Source organism: Musca autumnalis, unplaced genomic scaffold (genome assembly GCF_047663935.1).
Source record: "Musca autumnalis isolate F117 unplaced genomic scaffold, ASM4766393v1 scaffold_1, whole genome shotgun sequence".
NCBI classification, from domain to species: Eukaryota; Metazoa; Arthropoda; class Insecta; order Diptera; family Muscidae; genus Musca; species Musca autumnalis.
The window spans coordinates 108844475-108870746 of record NW_027411644.1 but is presented as its reverse complement, the minus strand read 5'-3'; the positions used below and the strand labels follow the sequence as shown (position 1 = coordinate 108870746).

Sequence of the window (26272 nt, the reverse complement as noted above, 5' to 3'; positions counted from 1 at the left end):
AAATATTTTTTGAATGCTCCAAGCAAAAAAGTCATTACAAAGTAATGACTTTATTCAGTAAAATTTGGCAGTTGTAACTACTTACTAATTGACCGTAAACGTCATTATTTTTACATGGGGATGTCATAGGAAGGAAGTACATCCTTAAATATGTTTTTAAGTACATACTTAACCACATACCGACAGTCGAAAAAAAAGTTAAAAAGATGGTTCAATTACAGGTCCCACGGCAAAAGCAGATGATTTCGATTTTAGCTGTCAAAATTAATATTTGTCATTTGAATGCGCTGTGTGGTATAGAAATGTCAAAATGTACAGAAACAGGTAGATGTGTCTCCAAAAGAGAAAATAAATAAACTTAATGTTGTACACGTAAAATGTACATATTTGTTGTGTTTTGTATAAGAATTTAATTTACAATAACTTATTTTTGCAGTTCAAGTTCGATCAGCTGGTATTTACTGTTTTGTCAAACAAAACTAACTCTTTTTCAACTTTTTCTCAGAAAATGTTTTGTATGTATCTACCTGAATAGACAGAAAAGAAATTCGCCTCAAAATTTTTTTCGCTTCTGTTTATGAATTTTGGCATTTAAAATATTTGTTTTTCTTTGAATTCGCTTGCTGGAGGACCCGTAATTGGGACATAGCTAAAAAGCATATGTTCTATTTTTAGAACAATTGAGGTGAAAATATATTCAAATTCAACACTCAATCAATTTTTTTGTTTTTTTCTTTTTCTTTTATTCCGCTCCCTGCTGGTGTCGAACACACGAACTTCTGATTTGTAGCCAAACACACTACATACTAGGCCACCCATACAAATAGTAAAGGTTCCCAGCAAAAAAAGTCATTACTAAGTAATGACTTTATTCAGTAAAATTTGGCAGTAGTAACTACTTACAAATATACCGTAAAAGTCATTATTTTTACATGGGGATGTCATAGGGCGGAAGTACTTCCTTAAATATGTTTTTTAAGTACATACTTAACCACATACCGGCAGTCGAAAAGAAGCTAAAAAGCATATTTCTATTTTTAGAAAAAAAAAAAAAATTGAGGTGAAATTATATTCAAATTTAACACTACTCATTTTTTGTTTTTTTTTTTTTCATTCGATACATGCTAGTTTTGAACACACGAACTTCTGATTTGTAGTCAAACACACTACACACTAGGCCACTCGCTCGAACAGCAAGGGTTGGTTAAACTCATCCATGTACATCAACATGTTTTTGTAATTTTGTAAACAAAAAACACACATGCCGACGCTGAGCTTTGAACACACAACTCTAGAATTTGTAGTCGGACACACTAGCTCTGTGCCACCATACTCATTACTTAGTAAGTAAGTAGTAAGTAAGGATGTAACTAGTTATGTGTTAACTGTTATATATGTACTGTGTGATAATGCGGAGGGTAATGAGTACTCATTACCTGGTAATGCAGAAAGTAATGACATGTGCCTACCAAATTTTTGCTGGGTTGTTTAAAAACATCCATGTACATCAACATTTCTTCGTAATTTTGTCAACAAAAAACTCCCATGCCGACGATTAGATTTGAACACACACACCTAGGATTTGTAGTCAGACACACTAGCCCTGTGTCACCGCACTTATTCCTTAGTAAGTAAGTAGTAATTAAGGATCTAAGTGGTTATGTGTTAACTGTTATATATGTACTGTCTGATAATGCGGAGAGTAATCAGTACTCATTACCTGGTAATACAGAAAGTAATGACATGTGCTTACTAAATTTTTGCTGGGCTCATGAAGAACACATTAAATTTTTGTCCTATGCAGTTTTTTTGTGTTAATTTTCAATTAGTTTTTTTAAAAACTAAGGATTCACCATCAAAATTACAGTGTGTCGAACTCACAAAAATTGGGTTTAATGTGTGTTGCAGAAACGCTTTGTACCATGGCCCAATAAAGAAGGTCATCCAATCGGCAAATTCACCAAAAAATACAACTCTGCACCTTCATTTGTTGTTAAAAGTTGTTGTTGCTGCGAATAAAAATTTTTTCGTTTTGATTTAGTTATTATTAAAAATGTTTATTTATTTTTGGTTTCTTTTATATCACACAACAATAAACGCCACAAAACACAAAGATAATTGTAGACAAATGTTTTATTCGCGATATTTCAAAAGAATTTAAACATTTGGTTGAAATAACCAAAATTTGTTTTGATAATTTTGCTATGGGTAACTATGTTTTTTTTTTTTTTTTTTCAAACTACGACAATATGTTTTGACAGGAAAAGGAGGCATCATCTTGTTTTATTGTATGACCTTCTATTTGGATCATGGCTTTGTACATTTCACTTGGACGGGTGAGGTGAATGCCAGAACATACCCGATAGTTTAAGGAGGTTAATTAATAGCCTCTATGAGGACTTATTTTACTTATACACAATGGAATTGACATTTAAAACCCAGTGGCTTTATTAAATTCAGATATATATAAACGTACTATAATAAGATGATGGATTTTTGTATAGTTGTCTTTTAGAGATCAGTGCTACCAACCACAATATTCACACAAAACGCAAATTTTATGTGAAAAAGTTGCCATAACTAAAAATCGACATTTTAGGGGTAAAAGTCATTTCTGTTTTGTTGGTCCAAAAATCGTCAAAATGCCGATAAATCTGCAAACCTGGAATCACTATTGGATGTGTTTTTAGCCCAGCAAAAAGTTTGCATCCGCGGATGCAGTTGAATCACTACAAGTGTACGGTACATTTGCCGTTGGAGTACATCTTTTCGTATGAATTCACTTATGAATTTTACAAGAGAGCGCGCAGCTAGGATGCACTCCATTTTGCTTCCACAGCACACAGCTAGGATGCACTCCATTTTCGATCCAAATCACAGCTTTTGATGTAGTGTTTTGGATTGAATTTAAAGGCACTCTTCGGATTGCATTTTTAATCAGTCCAAAGATGCAATTGAAATGAAAGCCATTGCGAAATATCCCAAAATAAATAAAATGCATTTATTATTTGTGTAGAACAAGAACACAAAGAACTTTATTATATAAACACAAATTAAAAAAAGTTTCCATTAAATTCAATCACATTTGAGCTTACTTCCTCCGTTCTCGATTTAATCCAAGCGCATCTGATTTTCTTTCATCATCTTAAAGATGTTTTATGTTGCCTTCCCATCACTAGTTCAGCTTTCGAAATGGACTCCAACGCCACTCCATTAAAAATTTCCGTCTCGTGAATTACCGCAAAAATGTTCGCAACTTAAGTTGTTATTTCTTTATTTTATAACAAATTCTTCGAAATGTACCCACTCTTGTTTATCTTTTGAAGAAATGTGTAGGGATGAACCAACTGTTTTTTTCTTTAGGGATCTCTACAGCAACTGCTTATAAAATGTATCGAACGGAGTGCATTTTTCATAACTCAGTTGGACTACATCGAAAGATGTTGTGAAATCATAACTCCAATTGCACAACTTCCAAAAATTTTTGCTGGGAGCTTAATGGGGCTTCTACACGGTATGTTTTATACCATGGTGTAATTATATAAGGTGTTTGCATGAAATACAACAACTAACAATTTTACAATAACAACATAATTTTATGGGAACTAAATGTTAATGGCAACGTTTGAATACTAGGGTATTTCCCATGGTAGAACAAACCAGGTAAAGTAAATACTACAACAAATACAACTCAACAACAACCACATAGAAATTTGTGTTTGTTTGTAACGTTAGTGTCATATATAAATGTAAACAAAATAAGGAAATGTCTATAAATTATTGGAATTTAAAAAACTAATATTTTTTCACATTTGACTGAATATTTTGGAAAACATCAATGAAAACTCGTTAGATTTTCAATTTGAGAATTTCCATATCATTCCACTAAATGCATTTTTTCTCGCAGAAATTATAATTCTTGCAAATATGTTTGAGGTCGCTGGAAATTCATTGAAAAAGGAGAAGCTGTTTCAATGTCTTCTTTTTGAAATCAAAAAACACATGTTTATTATTTACATATTTATATTTTATAATAAAAACACATTTTATTTTCATAAATCATAAATAAATAAAAATTATAAATAAATTAAATTGTCTTATTAAATGATGTTTCTATCTCGACTTCTTCGTGCTCAATACATGATTGTGTGTGGAGTTCGGCAGGTTCTAATAGTTCTATAACTTCACTGGAAAACATATTGTGTGAAGTTTTCTTTAACGATCTTTCACTACTTATGAGTGGATCTGATGTAAGAGGCAATCTTTGATAAATATCACGGTTGCATTCTTCCCTTGAAAATTTTCTTGAAAAATTCTGTCTGTATAACCGAAAATGTTTATTTCGAGCTTGTGCAGCCTCCTCCGACAATTGGCCGATTGGCAACAGTGCATTATCTATGATGGTCGCCCCATGTAATAGTAATTTATGCATTGTTGGAGTCATGGGATGCCAGTCGTATAATTCCACATACATTTGCGCGGTGTTGAAGGCATATTCTTCGGATTTTGTTGTATTTATTTTGTGTCCACTTGAAATCGCCTCTAATAAGATTTTAAATCTATGTATTAATTCGTGGTTAATGCCTGTTATGTACGCCGCTAATTCTGCGTTTTCAAAAAATCTCCTACTCGTATTGCCATCATTGGTATTACCAAAATTGGCTTTAGGCATGTCCACCAACAGCCCAGTTTCTAAGCGGAATCTTTCTTGGATTTCATTTTTCTTTTCTTCTTCTAAAGCTTTCTCTTCCTGGGTCCTTTTTTTCCATATTTCTTCACGGGCAATTTATATGCCAAATGCAGAATGCTTTCAAAAATACGTATTTTTGCGTGCAATACCGAAATTCCAAACTCAAGAACATCGGGACTTATCTCATTCTTTTTGCTTAAATTATTGAAATCTTTGAAGTGGCGCCACATATATAGCATCGGCTAGTTGAGGTCGTGTTGGTTACAGCATTGCAAACTTTGCCATCAACCATGGTCATTTTTAAAATGTGATTATAAGCAAATTCTTTTCCATCTATATTTTCTTTTGTAGGAATGAGGTTCTTAATTTCATTTTGCACATAACTTATTTCCTCTTTTGTTACATATGATTTACTCGGACGACCTGGTTGATTAAGCGAATGCACTGGTATTTCAAAAGTGCCTTCCAGCCACTTCTGGTTGTTTTTCATAAAAACTTCTTCAAATTTATGAGCTTTTAGCCATCTCCGTTTAAATTCGTGTTTGATGTAGGAAAATTTATGCTTAAGGTTCTTTTTTCTTTTACAGTATCTCCGCAAGACAATAGCAAGTGGTTTTCTAAAAACTCCAATTTCTCATCCAAACTTGGTAAATTTTGTAGTTGCATTTGCTCAAACAGACATTTACGGGTCACTAGTTTCACCCCCGAAGAACTAGGTATCTCCATAGTTAAAAAAAAACATAAAATAAAAAAATGGTTTTTTAATTTTTTAACTAACTTTGAACTGCTGTATTTAAAGAAATAGGCGGGATTCGGCGGCTATTGTTTTTTTTATAGAAAAGCTGAATGTCTAACGTATTTAATAAACAAAAAAATATGACCCGGACGAATCCTGATCCATAACAAAATTGCTTTTGAAATTAAAAAAAAAAAAAATTTTCTGTGAAAAAGAGGTTATGTTCAACTATCGAAAAATATAACGAAAGTTAAATATAAAAGATAAAACTATTATTTATTTAACAGAAGCTTACTTGAGCTATAGGAATCACTATCACTTTCACTTCACTACACAACTTAAAATAAAAATATATGCGTATTGCGAAATTTGATATAATTTGGGCGCCCAAATAGAAATACGTATCAAGTCAACGATCAAATTGCGTCTAACTGCACGGAAGCGGTGACGTATGGTTTAGAAAAAAAGGTGGGGGGTAATCGTGGAAGTGTTTACTATACCTAGAATTCAATATTTTGCGCCAAGCTAGTATTTAGAATTTTGGACTTTTGGCCGCCTAATTACTCAATATCTACCTATGTGCGTCGTTCGGACTTGGAGGAGGTTACATGTCATTTATATGAAGAAGTCTTTATGGGAAATAGTTTTTTTATGATGATAGATTTTTTCTTACAAAAATATATATCCCTAATATACATCGAACATAGAAATAAATATAAAAAATGTCTTATGGAATTTGACACTAACATTACAGCCCAGTTCAGTCAGCTGGATATTGCTGTTACCTTTTCTTGTTCTACCATTTAATTCTAATTTGAATCGAAATTACTTTATACATAATGCACATAATGCGTAGACAGCGGAATCCTATGCAAATTCATATATGGTTAGGATGGTCGTGGAGAAAATCTGATTAGAAAGAAACTCGTTTTATCACAAAATAAAACGAATTAGGCCCGAAATGGCTGGAATGTGGTATTAAGTCTTCGTTAGGGGTATGAAACTTTACACCTGAAATTTGTCCGCATGGGTCCACGTCTTCATATAGCCCCCATAGAACGCTACCTCCGGATTTCTGCTATTTAGAAGGTTGTGGCCTCAATATCCGTCCGAAATGGCTGAAATTTGGTATAAAGTCGTCCTTGGGGGTATAAAACTTTCCACCTGAAATTTGTCGCTATAGACTCCCGATTTCTGGTATTTTGAAGGTTGTGGCCTCAATATCCCGCCAAAATGGCTGAAATTTGGTATTAAGTCTTCCTTCGGGGTAAATAACTTCCCACCTAAAATTTGTCGGTTTAGGTTCAGGCCTTCATATAGCTCCCATTGAACGATACCTTCCGATTTTCGGTAGTTTGAAGGTTGAGGCTGTGGTTATACATTTCTCTATTTTATTGACTTGTCTGAAAAGAATTTTAAACAAAAAATTTTACATACAAACATTTTTGTACCTATTATTAAAATATTTGTTATCAGTGTGTCGCCTCCGGTTTTAAACTGCTCGGCTGGTAGGCCATCAGTTCCTGCTGCCTTATTATTCTTCAGCCGATTTATTGCTGTCTTTACCTCATCTTGGCCGGGTGGTATACATTCAATACCATCTTCTGGGATTGGATCTGTGGTACCTTCGTCACCTTCTCTACTATAGGATACCAACAGTTTGGAAAAATGCTCTTTCCATATCCTTAGCACACTATCTGTATCAGTTACCAGATTACCTTGCTGGGCTCTATAGGAGGATGTGCCAGTTCCAAAGCCATCAGTTTGATGTTTCACTCTCTGGTAGAATTTTCGGACTTCATTCTGTCTCCTGTACATCTCGATTTGTTCACACTGCTGTGGAAAAGACATTTCTCCTCTCTCCTTTTCTCCCGATACCTCGTGCGCTACGCGTTGCTACTGATTGTAAAGTAGCCATATATGCCGCATTTTTTCTCTTCGGTAGCAGCACGACACTCCTGGTCATACCATGGATTTCTTGGTGGAGGTCTCTGGTATCCAAGTACTGATTTTGCGGCTGTTTGCATAGAGTGGGCAATGTTTGGCCATTGTCCTGATATGTTATCGGGATGAGGAGTGCTTTGATTAAGCAGTTGGACCAGTTGAGTGGAATATGCTGTGGCTATCTGTTGTGATTGCAGCTTACCGATGTCCAACTTCCGTGTTGTGTCTGCTCTCACTTTGTTTGCTACGTTTAATCTGGCACGTACCTTTGCTGCAACAAGGTAGTGGTCCGAGTCTATGTTTGCACCTCGGAACGATCGTACATCCAACACGCTTGATGCATGTCTTTCATCTATCACAACGTGATCAATTTGATTTCTTGTTCTTTGATCAGGCGACATCCAGGTGCCCTTATGAATATCGAGATGCTTAAATCTGGTACTGCTAACTACCATGTTTCTTGCAGCAGCAAAGTCTATCAGCCTCATACCATTGTCAGATGTTTCACTGTGGAGACAGAATTTCCCGACTGTTGGGCCAAAGATATTCTCCTTTCCAATTTTGGCATTAAAATCACCCAGAATAATTTTAATGTCATGGGCAGGGCAACGGTCATATGTTTCTTCTAAGTGCTCGTAAAATATATCTTTGGTCTGTTCGTCCTTGTCTTCAGTGGGAGCATGAGCGCAAATAAAGCTGATGTTGGAGAATTTTGCTTTTAATCGAACTGCAGCGAGTCTTTCATTCACTGGGGTGAAGCTGGAGACAAGATGTTTTAACCTCCGGCCAACTACAAATCCGAAACCAAACTCATGCTTTGTGTCATGGCAGCTATAATACAGTGCGTCACCTTTAGGTGTTGTTGTGACGCCTTTCCCAATCCATCGTATTTCCTGTATGGCAGTAGTGTCGGCCTTGTACTTTTCAAATACATCTGCCAATGCGTAAACAGCACCTTCTCTATAAAGAGTGCGAACATTCCAGGTGCAGTTTCGTTTGCGGGGCTCGTCAACTTTAGAGGGATTTGTTTTTCTTTTCATTCGTTTTTTTTTTCATAGTAGGCTGTTTTTTCTTGGGGAGGGTTACTAACCCGGCGCCCAAACCCAAGTTTTTAACGTTCTTATGGGTGAACGCGCGGCACATGTTAGCTCACTACCTTTAACGGGTGTTAAAGGCAGTTCCCCAGGTGACACCACGGGGAGGTCAGTGTCCACTTGAGATAAAAGAGGGACCAAGATAAATCCTGGGCTTTGCCGGTCAGGACCGTTCCCAGTATCTTCCATCGCCTACGTCACCCCTCCCTTGCGTGGACGTATACATAAATAAATCCTTATTAAGAAGGTTAACCCTGCAAAAGGCTATAATATAAACATGGCCTTATTTTACATATACACAATAGAATTGACATTTAAAACCCAGTGGCTTTATTAAATTCGGCTATATATAAACGTACTATAATAAGATTATGGATTTTTGTGTAGTTGTCTTTTAGAGATCAACCACAATATTCACACAAAACGCCAATTTTTATGTGAAAAAGTTGCCATAACTAACAAGTAAGAACGGCGTTAAGTTCGGGCGGGCCGAACTTGTTATACCCTCCATTTCGGTAAAACAATGTGTGGCACCATTCTATGGGGGCTATTTCAAAACGTCGATCTATACCGACAAATTTCTGACGGGAAGTTTTTAGGCTCAAAGAAGACTAAATACCAAATTTCCTATATTTCGGTAAGATAATGTGGCTAAAACTTAAAAAATACCGAAAATCAAGAAGTACGCTTCTATGGGGATATAGGAAGACGTGGACCTATACTGATAATACTCTTCTGGAATATTTTATAACTCTTGGAAGACGAAATAACGAATTTCAGCCATTTCGGTTCTTCAATCTTCAGTATTACGAACATCGGGAGGTACCGTTCTATGGGGGCTATATCGAAACGTGGACCTATACCGAATTTTAATCAGAAATGGGGCAATATGAAAGCGTGGACCTGTACAGACATATTTCTGGCGAACAGTTTTATATCACATTGAACACTAAATACCAAATTTTAGCCATTTTGGTGGAATATTGAAGACACAACCTTCAAAATACGAAAAATCGGGAGGTACCTTTCCAAGGGGGTATATGAAAGCGTGGACCTATACCGACAAATTTAAAGGGGAAGTTTGAGTACCCACAACGAAGTCTAAATACCAAATTTCAGCCATTTCGATGGAATATTGAGGCCACAACGTTCAAAATACCGAAAATCGGGAGGTACCGTTCTATGGGGGCTATATAAAGGCATAGACCGATACCGACAAAGTTCTGGGGGAAAGTTTTATACCACTAAAGTAGACTACGTACCAAATGTCAGCCATTTTGGTAGGATAATGAAGCTAAAACCTTCAAAATACCGAAAATCGGAGGTACCGTTCTATGGGGGCTATATGAAGGTGTGGACCGATACCGAAAAATTCTGAGGGAAGTTTTATACCCCTAAAGAAGACTACGTACCAAATGGTAGGATAATGAAGCTAAAACCTTAAAAATACCGAAAATCGGGAGGTACCGTTCTATGGGGGCTATATCAAAACGTGGACCGATATATCCCATTTTCAATACCAACCATCCTGCAAGTAATAAAAACTTCTGTGCCAAATTTTGACTCTCTATCTTTAGAATTGCGAGCTGTATCTTGATTTCAACAGACGGACGGACGGACGTGGTCAAATCGACATAAAATTTTATGCTGATCAATAATATATATACTTTGTAGGGTCTCCGAATATTTCGATGTGTTACAAACGGAATGACAAATTTAATTATACCCTCCATATTATGGTGGAGGGTATAAAAATCGTCATTTCTGTTTTGTTGGTCCAAAAATCGTCAAAATGCCGATAAATCTGCAAATCTGGCATCGCCGATTGGATGTGTTTTCAGCTTAATGGGGCTTCTACACGGTATGTTTTATACATGTTATGCATAACAATTGTCACAATTGTTCCTTCTGTATTGCAAATTTTTATTTTTATTCGTTTTCTGTTGTTTTCTTTTTTTATATTGTCAACCAACAACACTGCTGTTTTCCTTATGTTCTACAGACGAGAATAGAGCGCGTTCTATTAGTAAAAAATTTATATGTATGTATACCCATATCACTTTGTTGCATAACAATTTGTGTATGGTTCACACCATGTGTACAAAATGCACATTTGTAAAAAGTGGCAGTAGTTATGCATAAAACATACAGTGTAGAAGCCCCATAAGAAACCTCGGCGCCTGGGTTTCTTGCCTTGTATCATTTCTGACTTTTCTTTCCAACTTCGGAACGAAATCCCCTACAAAAAACGGGAAGATATCTGAAGGATTTTGTACCGAATCGACTGATCCGTTCGAGAGTTATCGTGCTCTAGCCAGCCAGACAGACGGACGGACATTGCTAAATTGACTCCAAATTTTCCGAAACGGATTTCGTCCAAACATTGCATAAAAATTTATAAAGACATAATACTTTTACTGCTAAACCTAAATAACGACGGGACGTACACAAATATGTCACCAACCTACCAAAACAACGCTCTCTGAGCGTCCGTATTACCCAAATACGTTGAGTCCCAAATCACATTTAAAACACAAAATCCGCGACCGAAACTTACTTAAATGTTTTCATTCGTAAAACAAATAATTTTCCTTTGCAATGAATTGTATTTCATGTTTTCTTGGGCTTTTGTTTTTAAAATACAAAACACACACACATACAAACAATAACGTTCTGTCATAGTTGAATTTGTTCAAGTTACAAAAAGTATACGCTCGACGTATTTCGGTAGTTCTCATAAGAATACATGTGTTCTACTTTTTTCACCACACACGCCCTGGGTATACGTCCGTATATAGGTATGGGCCTTATGTGAATGTGGTGTAGGGTATAAAAAAAGGAAAAATATCTGAACTTACGATGGGGACCAATTATAAGAATTCAGCTACGTTTGGATGTGAATGATTGAATCATTCTTGTAGAAATCATGAGTGGATGGATTCTTGTAAAAAAACGCAGTGTGTCGGCACCTTCACTGGTGATTGAACTGCATTTTTTCGATGTAAACATTCTATGAAAAATCTTTTCTTGATCTGAAAAGCCTTAGGGGGATTAATGCCACAATAGGCTAAAAATAAAACTATGCAAATTCAACTTCACAAAACAAAAGTCTAATAGATTAAATATTTATTTTAATAAATCATTCGTATAAAGGATGTCATGATTTATGAACAATCAATGACAGAAAACATTGCCAAACCAAGAAAACACAGTATGTGACAGGAACAAATAATCGAACAATGAATGATCAATTTTCAATCGATAGATGGCTGAGGCAACAGAAATGAAACACACGCTCACATAACGACGTACACACCCTGATGCTCAGCAAGAACGGGTTGAGAAATTGAACCCATAATTTACATAATCAAATCATTAGAAATAAGGGTTTGCAACGTACGATGTTTTTTCGATTTTTTTTATTATTTGAGGCGAGATCATCGGAGGGAGAAAAACGAAGAAAAATACATTTTACCAAAAAGCCTACTGTAGAAGAAGAAATGCTTACAAGAAAGGGTCACCAGCAATGCCTAGGCGTTAAGAAAAAGAAAAAAAACTACCCCAGTTAATGAGTTTGATTTTTCAAAATCTTTAGTTGAAGGGTTAAACCTGAATACCATAGTTTAATTAAATTCAACACCAGAATTTTTGAGGGGTTGTCCAAAAATTTATGCACCTTTTACCATTTACAAAATTGATTGATTTGATGATTTTAATGGCAGCATTAATTATTGATTATATAATGAAATTTTTTTTATGGATCGTTTAAAAATCCTAACCGGAAATCAAACCACATTGAAGTTATGAGATTATTTTTAATTTGCAATTAAATAATTTTTTCAATAACTTTGTCATTTCGCTTGTACCACATCAAAATATTCGTCGGAGACCCTATAAAGTATATACATTCTTGATTAGCATAAAATTCTAAGTTGATATAACTATGTCCGTCATCCGTCTCTTGAAATCAAGATATTTGAGGTAGAGCTTTATAAGTTGGTACAGAAGTGTATATTACTCCTAGTATGTTTGGTATTGTAAATAGGCTATATTGACCGACGTTTTGATACGACCTCCATAGAACGGTACCTCCCGATTTTCGGTATTTTGAATTATTTAACCACATTATCTTACCAACGTGGCTGAAATTTGGTATTTAGTGTTCTTTGAGGCTACTAAACGCACCGCAGAATTTTTAGTATAGGTCCACGTGTTGGTATAGCCCCCACAGAACGGTACCTCCGGATTTTCGGTATTTTGAAGGTATCAGTCACATATCTTATTGGGCTACAAAACTTTCCCCCACAAATTTGTCAGTATAGGTTCAGGTGTTGATATAGCTCCCTTAGAACGGTACCTTCCGATTTTCAGTTCTTTTGTCAAGGTTTTAGGCTAATTATCGCATCGAAATGTCTTAAATGTCGTATTTAGTCTTCGGCGGTAGCAATAAACTTTCCCCAGAAATTTGTTGATATACATATTTCCACGTTTTGGTACAGCCACCCGCCATCCTTAGGACCGTACAACCCGAGTCGAAAAAAATCCCAAATTAATGAACAAATCACCAATGAATGATTGAAATACGACTCGAAAAAGACTTTATATACCATCAAAAAATGGGCAAAATTGACTCGAAACTAATGTGGAGGAAGACTCATTTGTGATTTGTTTAAAAGAGTCGCCTGAGGTTATGTTTTCCTCCCGACAAAGGAGTCATTTATGATCAGAAAATGAGCTCATATTCCAGCTTTTTAATCGTGCAGTCGGAACAAAAAAGACTCGAATTTGATTATAATTTAAAAAAATGCTGGCTGGGTAGTCTGTACGAATTTGAATTTGAAATAGGCCATTATTTTTATTCGAATTGTAGCCAGCCGAACTGTGGTGAAACTGCTTCAACTTTCGGCCAACATGCGACCAACTGATCTGCAACTTTTCTTTGAAGAGTCCGAACATTGCAGGCGCAGATCATGCTCCTTAAAACCTTTGTGGGGCCGCCGCACGGTGGTTCAGAAATTTATTTTCCTGGCCAAAAATCAAAAGTTTGTTTTGTCAATGATATTTAATTTTTATATGTGATTCGATAGTAAACATATTAAAACTAAGGAAACCAAAAAATTAGGTCAAAATATTAGAAGATGTAGGCGTGAGGTGCCCCTAAAGACGAAAATTTTTCCCATTTTTGGGAAATTTCTGGAGAAAGATGTAGCTATTTCTCGGAAACTATAACAGATATTGTGTTCATTGTTTTTTTGTAACGGTGGTAGGATTGCGGCCTTTAAAATCGTTTTAACAAATTACCGTAGCGTTTACACTACATTTTTATTTGCCTTAGGTACTAAATTTTATGAAATTGCAAATTTAGTGGACTAGAACTTTTGTGGAATAACATGGAACTATGTTCTGTTTTCACAGAAAGATGCCGGAAAGTCTCCTCTTTCAGTCCATATATACTTTTGTACACGTCCCGTTCCGTCCGTTTAACACTTTTTTAAATTTATTGAAATTATATGGGTAAAAATGTGTGTTTTTTCCATACCGTTTCCAATATGAATTACAGATTTTTTACACAAATGAACATTTTATTAAGTATATGAGTTTTTATACGAGTTATATAAGTTTTGTGAAAACCAGGGCTTCGGAGTCGGAGTTGGAGTCTAGCAAATTTTGCTGGAGTCGGAGTCGGAGTCGTGAAAAAAAGCTCGACTCCGACTCCGGGCAACAATCTGTTCTACATTTATCAAAATTTGTCAAATCAATTTAAATTATTTAAATGATCATAATTGAAAAAAAACTCTTACCCCCATTATTATAAGTCTTCTTTTGTTAGATTTTGGATTTACCGAACAGATTTATAGCGTTCCGGTTAACTTAAAGTTAAAAGTGATGATTGAATTTCAAAAAGGGGCTTCTTGGCATTAACTTTCAATGTAAAAGCCTACAAATGGTTTATTTTGCGTTTTCAAATCCATCAGACAGTAAAAGAACACATATAATAATGGACCACAATCTCTATTTTGACTACAAAATGCATATCGGAAACATTTTTGGGTCAATTGATTGGAATAATGTTTGCATGTTCCAAATATACTTAGGGAAGATCTTTTAGAAGATTCACAGGCCATTTTATAGAAGACTAACTGGTCTTCTCTTGTTGTTTATTATTAGAAGTCGTTTATGTCTGCTGTGAAAGAACCTGTTTTACTTCTATGAAAGACATTGTAGTGCTTTAAGCGAAATCATACGAAAGACCTACTAGACTTCTTGCTGAATTTGTATGAGAAAAGTTAGAATCTTCTTAAAGACGATGTTCCTGCTATTTTTCAAACGACATATTCGCTCTTTTGAAGAATCATGCGTCTTTTATAAAGAAGTCTGCTTTTTTATAATAGAATAGTGTGTGGTTATCTATAAGTAAACCTACTTAATCATTTCTCTCTCTATTTAAGGAGATATTCCTATGCTATCCTGTTGTTCTTCGATGAGAAGAGATCAAATGATTTTTCGATTAAGTCATGCATCTGGGATAAATTTGTTAATATATTTATGCTGAGGAATGAAAAATATTTAACAAATTGACGTTAAATTATGAGCATTACCTCTATAGGATGGTGGATATATGAATTTCTAGAACTACTTAATCATTCCCGATTGTCAGTTCGGCTTAGCCATACTAAACGTTGGTTTTACTTGTATTCTTTTTGAGGTGGTAGACAAAAGACGCTTTCCACCATAAGATACTAACTTGTCGTTACGTTTGAAACACATCAAAATATTCGTCGGGAACTTTATAAAGCATAGAGATGTGAAATTGCCGGTATAGGTTTACGATTTAGTATAACGGCACGGCCCGATACGTGCAATACGTAAAAAATAACTATGGACGGACAAGAATCCGAGATATTGTCCTTGAAGATAAAGAGTTATGTTGGCAAAGGCCTACAAGTGTAAATCAAAATTCTTAACGGTTTGAAGAAAATGATCCCTTTTGACATAAAGGTTTCAAGTAACCTTAACCACGAAAGTGTTTGTTAAGGGGCACTACGCTACATTGGTCTTCTATCACGTTGCGGTGTTAAAATATCGTTAATTTTCAAAAAATTACAAAGAGTGTTACCGTTCAGTAATTATGGTAATTTGGCATTTCGAGTCTCATTGGGTACATAATTCGGAAAATTGTAAATATACTCGTATGTCGGTGTTTAGGTAGAGAACCCTTGTACCGATACCGTCCGATTGCAGTTTCTTAGAAGGGTTTTGCTACATATTCTGAAGTGTGAAGTATGCTGAAGTGCTTGTTACTTTGTATTCCGTATTGTCAACGAAAAAAAAACGAACAATATAGGTCTATGTTTTGGTATCCTCCCAATGTAATGTATCTTGAAAGTTCAAACTGAGATGACTGTAATTTAAGTTGTGAATTTTATTTTATCTATTTTCGGAATCGACTCCGGAGTTGGAGTCGGAGTCGGAGTCGAGAAAAAAATTGGACTGGAGTCGGAGTCGGAGTCTGACCAAAAATGGCTCGACTCCGAAGTCTTTGTTATTTCATACACGCAAAAAAAATCGGCCTCTCTAACATATGTCCCAAACATATTTTGCAGCAAACATATATATGTTTGCAACAGTCCCAAACATAATAAATGTTTGGGTCTGCAAACAAATATATGTTTGGGTGGAAACAAATATATGTTTGGGTGCAAACAATTTTATGTTTGGGTGGAAACTAAATGTTTCTTGATTTTATCGACCTTTCGAATTTCTTAATAAATACACATTTTTGTTCGAGCTTGAGGTCTTGATGTTTTCTTTATTCTTTAATGATTTTTCCAATATTTCGGAATTAATTAAATTCCATCTTCAGGGAGTATTGATCTACAAATAAAAACATTGTACGACTTATAATCTATATCACAGCATTTGTTACAAATAAATAAAATTGTATAATTACAAAAAAATAAATAAAAATGTATAATCACAGAAAAAATATAAATAAATCTTACGTGTAAATAATAATAAAGCAAACTTAAAAACTAGCGTAGTATGTCTACCATCGTCAAAATTTAGTATTGCACTGATTATTATTTACGAATTGCTCGATCGTTTTTCTGTGTTAGGTATCTGTAACAGTATGCTGTATTGTCGGTGTCTGTTTTGCTGTTTATTCGTTTTGTTGTTGGTAAGCTGTTTATGTGGAGCATCTCAAGTGTAAGTCTTTTGTTGTAATGACTCTCTGCTTGTAACACTCTCACTCCATCGATGTTGGGTATGTGATTATGATGTTTGCAGTGTTCTGCAAGCGCTGTTTTTTGTGTTACATTTGAATTCCTTAGCTTAATGTCGGACTTGTGTGCCGACATGCGTGTTTTAAGCTTATTTTTGGTCGTACCAACATATAATTTGTTTGCAACCGGTCCCAAACATATATTTGTTTGGATCCAAACATATTTCTAACATAAATTTTTCTGCGTGTAGTAAAATTTTTATAGGGTTGGGTTATTAACCCGACGCACAGTGTCAAATTTTACGAAAAACCGGGCCAAAACTCTAATAATGAATGGATTTTGACCTAACCTTGGGTTCTTATGTTTTTTTGGGTCGCTGGTTTTTCATTAAAGGGGTCTTTTTGTCCCTTCTTCTATAAAATGTGATTGTATCAGATCAAAATATTCTACAAATTTGTTCGCCATCAATTTTTACTATAGTTCCTAAAATACACCAAAATTCTATAACTTACCTATAGTCCAGAAACGTACAAAATTAAAAACGCATTTTAGCGTTAAGGTCGTATTTCATGTGAATTTTGGCCAAAATTGTCATACAAAACATTATTCTAGAAGAATGGCGTCAAAGACAAAAATGTTTTCCTTGGTATTTATTGTTGACCTGTTGTTGGTTAATTTTTGTTCGTATTTTTTTTAAGCCCAAAAAACATCACACAAAAAAAAAAATTAAAATGCTTTCCGCTAAATTTCACTGTAAGTCACCAGACTTAATGAAAGGGAGACTTCTGTCATATCAATGAGTACACGCCGATTCATATTGGATCTCTGATATAAGACCTACTTTTTTGCCGAGTCCGAACGGCGTGTCTTACTATGCCACTTTAGAGAATTTTTTCATGACTGAAATACTCAGGAAGTGTAAGCCAACATTACTCTGAGGGAATCGCCACCGCCGAAATTTTTGATGTTCTAGTTGGGAATGAACCGCAGACTTTCTGAGTGCAAGACGGACTTCCTTGTCCACTTGAAATAAAAGTGGGCCACGATAAGTACGAGGCTTTGCTACGTTGATGCTGATTTTACGTATTATATTTACGAATTATTCAATTCAATTTTTATTTCACGATATTGAGTTTTAATAAGTGCAAGTTTAGTTAGTATCTCTCCATCTAAATTTCTGATTAGGGATGGATGGATTTGGGAAATTACATATATACATACAATGTGACAAATGTGACATTAGTTTTCAATTAGATTTTTTTATAAAAAATTAGGCTGCTGTATGATAATCTTTATGTTTTCCGTTAAGGGTATCTTTTTTTGATATAAATCTAAAATTTAATTGAATTTTTCCAAAAGTTACAGTTTTCCACGCCGCTTTTTTTTGGAAAAATACAATGATTATTTATAATTTCCATACCCTTTTTAAATTAAAGTTACAATCAGGCATACAGACGCGCAAAGGGTAACAATAGACATTTACAGGATTAGAGACACACGGATGCACAACGGAAGGAACGAGCAACAACAACAACCAAATACCAAACTCATTGTGATCAACGCACCATGTATGCAAATCAGTTGCCAGGATCTTTGTCAAGGACACCCCAGAGATAGAAAAAAAACATTTTTTATTTCCAAGGCAGGATGCACAGATATAAAGCATGTGTTATAGAAAAAAGTTAAAATTTAACCCTTTTTCCTGAAAAAAGAAAAAGCAACTAGCCAGATGGAACTATCCCAAAACGGAATTGAATTCATGATGCGCAACATTCCACCACTTTTCAAAGAGCTTCCTTTCCCTCTTTCTCCCTAACTACCCAATTGACCGTTTTAATCACATTTCTCATTATGAATTTGATTATTACGATTCACCCCAATTTCTATGACTATTGTTTTTTGTTGCCACGAACTGAAAGGATTCGTTTTTTTCCTTTGTCCTTAAAGAAGCTTGAATTTCTTCTTGCATAAAAAATGAAGCAAAAACCGGATTTTTAATTTCAATTTTCAGGGTCGTTTTTTGATGCTTTGGGTGTTGGTTTTTTGTTGATTTGTCTAATGTGTTGAAAATTTATGTCTTGTCCTTAGACATAAGGACATGCAAATGCTTCTTTTTTTCAATGACTTTACTTCACCCCAAAGCTTTGTGTCGTTTTTTTTGTTAACGTGAGAAAAAAATGTGAGTGCCACATTTTTTCTGACAAACTGAAGATTCTTTGTATCCTCAGTATGCAAATGAGTTTTTTTTCTCATCCTTGCATCTAGGATATTACAAAAAAGAAAGGATGTCAAAAATTAAAACATAACATTTTTGGGTAAATTTCATAAAATCTCTGCCACATTTGAGATGAGCGCTTGCGCAGCCTTTTATCCTTTTTGTTGTTTTACCCCTGCCTTGGCACATACACACGTTTTTTATCATCAAACATTCGTTATGCCACATTTTTTATGTAGATTTTATTGTTCTCACCGTCATTCGACATTTCAAATGTGTTCCAGAAACTAGTTTTTTTTCTGTTACAATTACATTTATTTCAATTATATTTTTGGGATAGGATCCGGTTTTGAGACTTTTTTTATAAAAAAAATTGAATTTTTTTATGTTTTATAAAGGAAATGTATAAAAAGGTTAAAAACAATGTAACGTTTGTTACAGTCTTTTTTTAGATTTTTTAATAGCACCCCTCAATTCTAACCTTTTTATTATTTTTTGTTAACACGTGTCCTGTGGCGACTTTCATTATATGCCAAAACTTGTTTTTTATAATCCCATCCTTTAGGCTAACGAGAGTACATATGTACGTATGTATGTATGTATATACACTTTCATACGACCAAAATGTGCCCTCTCGAAATAATGGTTTTACACCCCAAGTATGTTTGGGCAAAATCCGTTCAGAAAATTTATGCGTAATACTTTGTCCAAACTTACATCATGTTCGTCGATGGGTCATATAAGTCCACCCCCTCGGGTACCTCCCACACAAAGTTCAATATTTTTTCACAAAAATGGTGCCCTTCGAGGGTTATCGAAGGTATTAACCGATTTGGTTGCAATATTTCTACCTGACACCTTCGAGGATCTCCCACACAAAATTTTGGGAAAAGTGCTGCTCTCGAATAGTTTTGATTTTTTTGCAACAACTTGTACTCGCGGCCCCCATTACGACTATACAAAATTTTCCGAGGAAAGTCTATACTTTCTGAGAAACTGGACAGAATGCTGTTAGAAACCCTTACGATAGTGACTGGTTCGCCAGTCAGCTTTTAAACCCGATACTGTATTGGTCCAAACTGTGCATATGGTAATATTTCTACAAATCTTAGACAAAGATCGAAGGTGGACATCGCTCCACTCCTTCGGGCACCGCTCCCTCTAAAGCTCAAACAATTTCGCCACAAAGTAGTTAATGCCTTATATACCTTCAGCCTTTAGGCTAACAAGAGCATATAAGGGGGTTTGATTAGAGGTGGGCGCGTGTCGTGCCGTGAGTAGTGCGTGTTCGTGCCTTCTCGAAAAACGCCGTGTTTGTGCATAAGAATGTTGGTCCGTGTTCGTGCCTATTTTTTTAGGCACGCACCCATCTCTAGGTTTGATACGATAAATGGGTTTGGAATCCACATATGTGTAAAATAAATCAGTTTCCGACAATTTGGGGTCGAGTCCATCCAGCTTGAAAGGAGTAACCAATTGGATCCATATTTCGGACATTCTAATATTTTCATCGAAATTAATTTAATTTTGAGTATGGGAATTATCAATTCATTCCTTCGGGTACCTCTCCCACAAAATTTAAAAAATGTTCGCATTTGGTCAAGACTTTGTTCATTGCAATATTTGTTCCAAACATAGATAAGGATGTTAGAATATGGGCTATATCACCAGTACAAAGTACAGTTGTTTTCGGGGACAACTTCATACTTCCTTTGATAATGGACAATTCACTTTAAAAACTCCTATCAGTATCGCACAAGAAGGGAAGTAGGAGGAATTGCCTTCCTAATACACCAGTCTGCCCAGTACAGACCTATCACGCTTGAGCTTGCCTCCAATGACCCATACATGGAATGTATGGAGGTAGCAGAAAAGTGTGGTACTGCCGAGGTAGAGTTATTTAATGTGTTCTTCTTCTTTTCCGCTTAACTCCTTGAGGAGCAGGGCCTCTAGTGGTTTCTGAATCACTATCTGAACATGAAGTGCTCCCTCCCAGACACGTGGAGCTTGCTGCCGTTGCGGGAGGATTTGGCATATGCCTGTGACCTCCTGGTAGAATTAAATTTCTTTCGGTTCTTTCTTTCATGTTTTGGTGACAAAATTCGTCAGGATTTCATTTTTGCTTGTAAGCACAAGGAAGAGCTTAGATAGCCTGGCACTCAACAACGTCTAAGCACGAGCGTACACTTCTTGGAAGTCTGTGGCCGCACCGTTGACCTATATGGGCTCATCCGCTGGCATTCCTACTGCCTTGTCCGCCATAACAACGCAGATATCTGTAGACCCTATTCCCCAAGTAGTTCGAGTTGATTCTTACAGATATTTTAGTATTGATGCAGGCATTTCTTCCGTGCAACGAGTTAGGGTTATACCGCCCATAATCGGTCTGTTTAATGTGTACATTAGAGTGGTTTTAAAAAATCGATGTCGGATTTTTTTATTCGGCACCCTCCTAATATGTTTAGTTTTGTACAAAATTAAGATTGCCAACGTTTAAGCTCAATCGGAATATGTTACACGTGCCACTGGGACTTCAAAGTTTCCATGGGCCCTTTATATAGCTAATATTAAGATGTGACCCCATTTTCAAAATTTTTTGTAGGATTACTTGTTTAGCCACTACAAAGAACTGGTAAACTGTTTTCATGATTTTGTGAAAATTCGCCTTTGGTCCTATACAAATTCGCCTTTGGCCCCATACAAATTTTAAAGAAATCGCTCTAAAGACCACATTTATTGTCCAATCGAGCAAGCAATATCTAAAAGTAGGGTTCGTCCTTGTCATAAGGTCCCGAATTCCATGCGAAATTTTTTGACGACTGGTATATGATTGCCTACTGAAGATTCATATCAATTTATAATGAACATACGGGCATATAAAACAAGTGGAACCAATTTCTGTCGGATGGAAGAAAAATATCTCCGCTAAAAATTTCTTTTTCATGATTGCGACTTGTTGCTGCCTTCCGGTCATATATGTATACATAGCATTTTGTACATTATTATTACTTGAAGGTACAAGAGCTAAATTGTGCATTCTACACAAATTATATCAAGATCGGTACCACCAAATGTGTGTCTGGAACCAATATTTCGAGGTGTTACATGTTTTTTTTTTGGTAAAACAAACATAATGGACTCAAGACATTGTGGTGTAGGACATGATACATAATAAGAAATGGAATGACCTTTTCTGCCAGATTAAGGACTAAGGACTTAGGAATGAGTTGTTTTATGTGTGAAAGTCGTAATCATTATAGTTTATATATCTGGGGGGTTACTCTGTATTGCGATGCGTAAGAAAAATTGTAGCGAATCGAGTAATTGGTACTCTGTTATTCGTTTTCGCATCTCCTTTCGCATCTAGTTTTCGCAAATCTGGCATCACCGCACTCTGTAATACGAAAGCGTATGTCAAACTCGTTCGTTAAACACAAATAGCTTGCGCCAACAACATAGCAAACGCAAAGGAAGCGAAACATGTATGTAAGTAAGTCAATTCGAAACCTTGGTTGATTTTATGGTTCAACACAGCGATTTGGCCAAGGGACAGTTGCAGAGTGCAAATGCGAAACAACGCGCCAATAATTTGTGGACAAAGCTGGCTGATGATCTAAATTCAAATGGACCTCCTGTAAGAGATGTCGCTGGTTGGAAAAAAGTAATGTATTATATCCTTTATATAAAATGTGAAACTAACTATGTGTACATATTCACAGGTTTGGTCTGACCTTAAAACCCATACAAAGCTTAAGATGCGAAGGAACAAAGTCAGTATTTCCAGCACGGGAGGTGGTGTCTCAAATTATTGCCCGCTTTCACCCATGGAGGAACAAATAATAAACCTTCTGCATATGGAGGAAGCCGTCAGCGGACTGCCAACATCGACGTGGTTTGGCACAAGTAGTAATGCCAGTCAAGATGTCTCAACAATAAACGATATTGTAGAAGCGGTTTTGCGATCGTCCCAAGATGAAAACATGAATTTAAATGAACCAGCGCCCGCGGCCAGACGTAGCTTGGATGAAAGCTTCCAGTCAGCCAAACGTTCACGGCTGTCAAACCAAAATGAACGAGATAATCTTTTAAAAACGCAAGTGGAAACTCAAGGGATTTTTCACAAAGAATCCACCAAACTTTTGGGCTATATCCATTGTACCATGAAAGAATTAGTAAGGTACAATCGAAAAATATTTGAATTAGAAGAAAAAAAGAAAAATTTTAATTTAAAAAAAACAAGCTCCAAAAACAAAAAAAATTCTATAGAAAAGCTAGAATTAAAAAAGAAAATTTTAGAATTGAGGCTAAGTAAAACATTGTGATATATGTATATATGCAATTTTCCTTAATTACTACAGTAAGTTTTAATTTTCCCAAATGTATTTCTTTATAATATGCCTATAAGGCAACCTAGTTTAAGAACTTATGACTGACTATGAATTCCAAGATCTCAAAATCGCCATTCAGATGCTTTATCTTTTTACATTATAAGTTTTTTATTTGTTATTAACACTGCAATGAATTCCTTATGTTTTTTTTTTTTTGTTTTTATTAATAAAAGTTATTTTATTTAAATCAAATTGTTTCTAATATTATTCCTTATTTCCTTAGCAATATTGGTTTCTTGCTGATGTTCGTATTGCTATAAACACCCATTTCAAATTCATTAGGACTTTCGGACTCAGCAATTTCGTGTGTTGGCAGTTGTAAATTAAAATCTACGCAAATATTGTGCAGGACTGAGCAAACGTTCATTATTTGAACCACTCTTTCTGGTGCGTAATGTAACTCTCTGGCTGCTAACAGACACCGAAATCTGCCTTTCACAACACCAAACACTCTCTCAATTATGGACCTTCCTTTGCAAAACTTTTTATTAAAACGGCTCTCGGGTGAGTTTTCCGTCGCGTTTCTGTATGGAGTAAGTAGCCAAGGTTCCAGTGGGTAGCCCGAATCGCTTTTTAGATCCCCTTTCTCCTCTTTCGAAACGTTCTTTTAATTTTTGCTTTGCGTTGGAAAGGGCCCAAACATGTGAGTCATGGCTAGCACCGCCATACCGGCAATCTATAAATGTAATTCTCATTTGGTGATCACATATCTAAAAAAATAAAGGAATGTAATATTTTATAAGCGGCATTCACACATAAAAACATACATACCACCATTGTGTTCATACTGTGCTTTAATTTCCTAGGTGTTCGTTCCTGGCCGGTCGAATCATTTGTATATGGGTGCCATCAACGGCCCCAATCACCCCAGGAATGCCACACGTATGGAAAAACCCTCTCTTTATTTCAATTTCCTCTTCCGCAGTATTCGTCCAATCACCTCGCAAACTTCTTTTAAGCAACGCGACATAGATTGCTGTGATAATCCTAAAAGATGGTCTTGGCCGATTTGGTGTTGATAACCACCTTGTCCAAGCAATTTCAAAGCAGCGGCAAATTTTATTGGAGTTGGAATGGCTGTGGATCTATTTGGAATGACGAGGTCGTCCTTAATAGCGTTTAATACATATGTACATAAACGCATCTTTATTAATACGAAAATTTTGTATAAATCTATAAAAATGAAATATTTGAAAACGTTTGTCACATAATTTGTGATTCTATTTTCTTACCCGTGGTCACTTAGGGAGAGTAAATTTGATCGATCTCTTAAAATTCTTCTTGTAATTCGTTCTTCATGTTCATTTTCCTCAAACCATATTGCTACCGAATCCATAATTATTATTTTTTGTCAATAAATGTTTAAAAGTTTTAAAAAAACACACGTACCGCTCAAAAATGTTCTTTAAAGCCTTTACCTAATTAACTGCGTGTTGCGTGTGCGTTCAAAAATACAAAAACAAAATACATGTATTTTAAATTGAAAACAAAAACAAATACATGTATTTTGTTTTTGTATTTTTGAACGCACACGCAGTTAATTAGGTAAAGGCTTAACATGTTTTTATTTACAATTTTTTTGACATTTCGTTTTCTCATTCTTCGTTATTATTTACTTTGTGGAGCCAGTGTTGCCTTATTTTCGATTTATTTTGCGAAAGCGTTTGCGTTAGTGATACAGAGTACCAAATTGTACTCTTAACGCATTTAACTTTCGCATCGCATTTGCTTTCGCATCGCAATACAGAGTAACCCCCTGAATATGTTTTATTTACTTGAAATATTAGGATCGCTATACTTGAGGCACCAAATTTTCGAGGTATAACATTATGTTTGAGCAAAATCAAAAATTATACAGAAATTTAAAGACCCTCAGCATCACCTAGATTATTCCGATTTCCTTCAATGTAAAAACGTGGAATTTCTCTGTGGTGGTTCGAAATTGACATTTTGTAGCATGAAATAAAAATGTAGGTTTTTACACACAACAAAAACTAAGTAACCCAACTATATATTAGGGAGCAGTTCCGTTTCCAAATCGCTGCATTATTACAATAAGCAGAAAGTAAAATATAAATAGTTAATTTTGTCTATATAAGCTAGTTGGCAAAAATATACCTCCAGAATTTTTAATATGGACTAAAACTTGAATTTTAATATTTTTCACACAAAAAAACTATGTCCAATTTCACACGCTAAACTCCATTCGATCATCATCCAAAATTATTGGTATCTTCATTGACCTAAACTCTTACATCCTGCAAAATTTTGTTAACATTAAACTATAACTACGACATTTTTGTGATTATAATACACTTCGCATTGTGAGATCCCTTTATACATTAGGCTGTAACTCTGCCATCTGACCACCTACCTCAACATAATTTACATCAATGAAAAGGTCAAGAGTTCCTCTTCCAAATATCACTTACTGGACTGAAATGCGTCTTCCAAGAGTAAAGATGCAGGCTGTACATAAAAGTTTTTTACAATTTTCACACAAAACTTTCGGTCCATTTAACCTGCTAAATATTATCTGATCAGCTTCTAAGATTGCACGCTTCTTCTTTGTCATGAACTCAAACTTAATTTAAAATTTACCGTCGATTGGACTATTAAAAATTTTGTTTTTGGCCCATTTCACCCCCTAAATATTACACGTTCTTCACCAATTAAAATAGCGATCTATTCTGATGTGAAACTGACCTCCATACCAAATTTCGTGACGATCGGTCCATAATTGCGGCCTGGAGTTTGATTACAATTTATAATGGACAGACGGACACACGGACGGACGGACACACATCGCTGTATCGCTTTATCTCGTCGAGATATGAAAACTGGTATACCACATTGGGGGCCAACTACGAATATTTCGCGGTGTCACATGAATTTTTAGCAAAACAAACTTATAATATCCTTCCCACATAGTGGAGTAGGGTATACAAATTGTGAAATTGAGGAAAGGGAACAAATTCCG

At 35.5% G+C, this 26272-nt stretch overlaps 1 protein-coding gene across 1 annotated transcript; it reads left to right on the top strand.

Annotated features, from left to right (window-relative positions):
- Positions 1–22424: 22424 nt before the first annotated feature.
- Positions 22425–23318, top strand: LOC141398618 (uncharacterized). Its single transcript, XM_073976100.1, has 3 exons — positions 22425–22565; positions 22624–23076; positions 23310–23318. The coding sequence occupies exons 1-3, from the start codon at positions 22425–22427 to the stop codon at positions 23316–23318; spliced, it is 603 nt and encodes a 200-aa protein (XP_073832201.1).
- Positions 23319–26272: the final 2954 nt, after the last annotated feature.